Consider the following 4,606-nt stretch of genomic DNA (forward strand, 5'->3'; position numbering starts at 1 on the left):
CCATGGAGGGAAGTACCTGACCACCCAAGACAGATACCCAGCACGGGAGACCTGGAGCCACTCACCGTGCTGGAGGCTTGCGTGCTCAACCAGGATTGAGCTGGTTTGTTCATTGATTGAGCGCCTGTTGTATGTCCAGTTCTGGGCTGGGTGCTAGGGACGCCGTGGTGACACGGATGCACCATTACAGATAGAGTTCCATACCCGCAGAGAGGATGGTGGGGAGTGTGGGGCGTTTACAGCAAGGGAGGTGGAGCTAGTCCCAGGCAGGGTTCCAGTCAGTAGGCAGATGACCCAAGGGAGGGGGCTTGATGACTTTGAGAGCCGTGGAGGCCAGAGAGGAAAAGAGGCAAGGTGGCAGGGGCTGGTGGCGGGTTCCGGTGAGTGGTGGGGCCACAGAGGGGTGCATGGTGGGAGAGCAGGGGGGTTATGTTTAGAAAGGAGGCGGGTGCGGTGGCTTACCCCAGTAATCTAGGCACTTTGGGTGGATCAAAAGGTCAGGAGTTCAAGACCTGCCTGGCCAACATGATGAAACCCCTTCTCTACTAAAAGTACAGAATTACCCCGGTGCGGGTCTATGCCTCTGCACTCCAGCCTGGCCGACACAGTGAGACTCCATCTCAAAAAAAAAAAAAGCATCCTCCAGGCTGGACATGATGGCTCATACCTGTCATCCAAGTGCTCTGGGAGGCCAAGGTCGGAGGACTGCCTGAGCCCAGCAGTTTGAGACCAATCTGGGCAACACAGTGAGACCCTATCTCTATATTGTGTTATTATACTTTTATTTTTGAGACTTGAGTCTCGCTCTGTCACCCAGCCTCGAGTGTAGTGGCCTGATCTTGGCGCGCTGCAACCTCTGTCTCCCACGTTCAAGTGATTCTTCTGCATCGGCCTCCTGAGTAGCTGGGATTACAGGCGTTTGCCACCGTGCCCGGCTAATTTTTGTTTTTAATAGAGGGGGTTTCACCATGTTGGCCAGGCTGGGTCTTAAACTTCCAGCTTTAAACGATCCTCCTGCCTCAGCCTCCCAGAGTGCTGGGATTACGGCATGAGCCACCGCCCTCCGATAGATCTGTTTTAAAATTTAATAAAAGATAAAAAGAAAGGCATCCTTAGGTTGCTGTAAACGAACCTACTCCGCTCTGTGGACCCTGGAGCCGGGTTTGTGTTTATATGTATCAGCCTGTAGAGACACCCATTGTCTCTGAGCGCCACCCAGTCCGTTCCAGGAGCACCCACCCCCAAGTCCTGACAACCTCAGCTATCCCCAGACATCGCCCAGTGTCCCCCAGGGCAGCAGAGTCACCCCCGCAGTGAGAACTATCGCTCGTACTATTCGGCTCCCCAACACCAGCCTCCCGGTTGTACAGAAGGGGGACCCCGCTGCGTGCGGTGGCTCGTGCCCATAATCTCAGTGCTTTGGGAGGCAGAAGCGGGAGGACCGCTTGGGACCAGGAGTTTGAGACCAGCCTGGAGAACACAGCGAGACCACCCCCCAACTACAAAAATTTTTAAACTTAGCCAGGAGTGGTGGCGCGTGCCTGTAGTCCCAGCTCCTCAGGAGGCTGAGGCAGGAGGATCACTTGAGCCCAGGTTGTTGAGGCTGCAGTGAGCTGTGACCGTGCCACTACACTCCGGCCTGTGCAACAGAGCAAGACCCTGTCTCAAAAAAAAAAAAAATGGCCGTAGAGGGTGGCGCCCAGGGCTGAGGTCATGCAGTCAGGCAGGAGCAGGATCCCTGGCCAGGCAGTCCCCAAGCCCCAGGCTGGAGGCGTGGCCGTGCAGCGCTCAGAGCCATGCCCGTGTCTCACCCATCTCTGCCCTCAGAGGACCAGCTTCCCTCTGGCTTCCCCAACATTGACATGGGCCCGCAGTTGAAGGTGGTGGAGCGGACACGGACAGCCACCATGCTCTGCGCGGCCAGCGGTAACCCTGACCCTGAGATCACCTGGTTCAAGGACTTCCTGCCTGTGGACCCTAGTGCCAGCAACGGCCGCATCAAACAGCTGCGATCGGGTGAGTGTGGGTGGCTGACGGGACGTGGGAGCCTCGGAGGGTAGCAGGGGGCCGGGAGCATCTCCAGGACCCGAGCTCCGGGGCCCACTGGAGGACACACAGAGATGTGTGCAGCCTCGGCAGCCATTGGCGCTGGGGGAGTGGGGCAGATGTCTTCAGAGCTGCACACGGGATATTCGAGGGCGCAGACGGGCATGAGTACTAGGGAGTTACAGAGGGTGGCAGAAGAAGAGAGCTGCCCAGCGAAGATACCTTGGATGCAGACACGCACAGCCTGGGGAGTTACAGAGGGTCACGGGGGAGTGTCCCCCGTACTCAGGCAGTGAGATCACCACTGTCACTCACAGACAGTTATGGGTGGTAGGAAGCCCCTGAGGGGGCTGGACACAGCGGCTTATGCCTGTAATCCGAGCTCTTTGGGAAGCCAAGGCAGAAGGCTTGCTTGAGGCCAGGAGATTGAGACCAGCCGGGGCAACATAGCAAGACCCCCATCTCCAAAAAAAGCCACCACAGAACGTGGGTATCGGCGGTGTCCAAGCAGTCGGAGACAGACAGGCAGAAGTGTCGGTGAGCCTTGGAGGGTGACAAGGGGAGACCGTCTTCAGTGGGCATGTAATGGGGAGCTGTGGCAGGTGGCAGAGGAAGAGCTTCCTCTACACAGAGGCAGTAGGGCGTGACTGGTGAGAATACAGTGGGACCCAGACAGGCAGGGGTGGTGGCAGCTGTGTACGGCAATGGCGAGCGTGCAGAGGTGACACGTAAGGTAATGGGGAGCCATAGAAAGCTGCAGGGAGAGAGAGTCTCCAAGGCTGAGCAGTAAGAACACAATGGGACAAAGACAAGCAGAGGTGGTGACGGGGCGTCGGGTCCGTAATGGGGCACAGACGGCAGTCCACCTGTCTGTTCAGGCCCTGGCTGGGCTAGGGAAGACCTAGGGACATGCAGAGCCTCGGGCACGGGTGGTTCCACCATGGTGTCTCCACAAAACACCCATGTGCCTCATCTGCGGGTCCATCTGTCTGGGGGGCTGTGTCTATGCGTGTGTGTCGTCCCCCCGCTTCATGACATGTCCACGTGTGCACGTCGGCTCCCCGTGCTGGCCTGGCCTGCCTCCTGCACCCCCCAGTGCTCCTGCGTGGGGACGCACGTGGCGGGAGTGTGTCCGTGTGCTCACACACATCTCCCTGTGTGGGGAGCATGCGTGTGGCTGCACATGCGTGTGTGTGTCTGTGTCACGGATTTGCTGTTCTCACTTGTGCCGGGCCTCACACCCTGCCTCCATTCAGGTCCCTGTTGCGATCACCCCGCGCCTCCACGCACACCTCTTTTTGCTTTCTCTCTCCCCGTCTTCCAAGGACCCTGCCTGGGAAGCCTCCCTCCCAGCAGTGTCTGCCCCCAGCCACCCAGTGCCCCGAACTCACTGCCCATCCCTGCTCCCCCCCTACCCACAGAGCCCACCTGCCCATGCTCCACCTCCTGCTCCTCCTCCTCCGTGAAAATCAAACCCCGTAAAAGATCAGACGTGGAGCCCAGAATCTCTCCCCTGGAGAGACTCAAACCCTCGCACTGGGGGGACAGATCGCCTCCCCTCTCCCACCCTGAGGATGTTTGCAGCCCGTAGACCTCCGCAGCGGGGGAAAGCGGCAGCCTCAGTTTCCCCATAAAACACGCCTATTTCCTTGCGTTCCGGTGGCCTCTCCAGGATGTAGTGCCTAGCACTTGGTAGGTGCTCAGTGAACACAAACCACGTTAGGAGCCGTAAGACGTGTTGTTGTGACGAGCCTCGCCCCCCCCCCCCCCCCCCACGAGGACCGAGGCTTCTGCGTAACCACGCGTTAACGTTCCTGTTCTCTTTTCTTATCCTCCTGTTGTAAACGTTCAGAAACCTTTGGTAAGTCTGATTTTGTCACCACGTCAATAACTAACGCCCCATCCCCTTTGTGCCCATCCCGCCCCCTTCTCCCCCGAGACTAACAGCCACCATGATGGTAACTGTGACCCACTCTCTGTGGCATGTTTACTAACGCCCTCTCCCTGCTCCCCACGACCGGCCTCTCAGCCCTCCCTGGCCAGGTACCAGTGTGCGGCAGAGAAAGAACCCCAAAGGAAAAGAGGAAAGGAGGCAGCTCCGCAGGGGGCCGGCAGACCTCAGAGTGGAGGCCGACGGGGCTCAGAGGCATCTCGGGCTCACAGGACTTCGAGGCATTTCCTCCCTCCTCTCTTCGTGGTTTTAGCCCTGCCGAAAAAGATTTAATTACAGAAGTTTGGGGGCTGGGCCAGGCGTGGGGTGGAGATTTTTCCAGCCTAGCTGCGGCTGCGACTTTTTATCAACTTTCCCCAGCATTCAGCCTGAATCCCCTGAAATCGCTTGCGGGACTAATTCATACTAAAGTGAGAGTGGCTGATATCAGCCTGTGATAGTCCCCTCATCTCTCCGGGTGGGAAGCAGAACTCCTTTTAATGGCTAAGAGAGACGGCATTCTTTCCGCTTAATAGAACGGCCCTGGGTGATTTGGCCAACTTGAAAATACTTTTTTTTTTTTTGAGACTGAGTTTCGCTCTTGTTACCCAGGCTGGAGTGCAATGGCGC

General features: G+C 57.8%; 1 protein-coding gene across 16 annotated transcripts in view; it reads left to right on the forward strand.

Annotated features, from left to right (window-relative positions):
- Positions 1-4,606, forward strand: part of PTPRS (protein tyrosine phosphatase receptor type S) — a 138,533-nt gene that overhangs the window by 79,007 nt on the left and 54,920 nt on the right. For 9 of the 16 annotated variants that reach the window (XM_032252157.1, XM_032252164.1, XM_032252162.1 and 6 more), the window contains exons 5-6: positions 1,828-2,016; positions 3,899-3,907. In XM_032252157.1, the coding sequence (XP_032108048.1) occupies positions 1,828-2,016; positions 3,899-3,907 (198 nt within the window). The remainder of the gene's footprint in view (positions 1-1,827; positions 2,017-3,898; positions 3,908-4,606) is intronic. The other 7 variants (XM_032252161.1, XM_032252163.1, XM_032252166.1 and 4 more) reach the window with 1 other exon arrangement.

This window comes from Sapajus apella, unplaced genomic scaffold (genome assembly GCF_009761245.1).
Source record: "Sapajus apella isolate SASKATOON/1434 unplaced genomic scaffold, GSC_monkey_1.0 scaffold77, whole genome shotgun sequence".
NCBI classification, from domain to species: domain Eukaryota; kingdom Metazoa; phylum Chordata; class Mammalia; order Primates; family Cebidae; genus Sapajus; species Sapajus apella.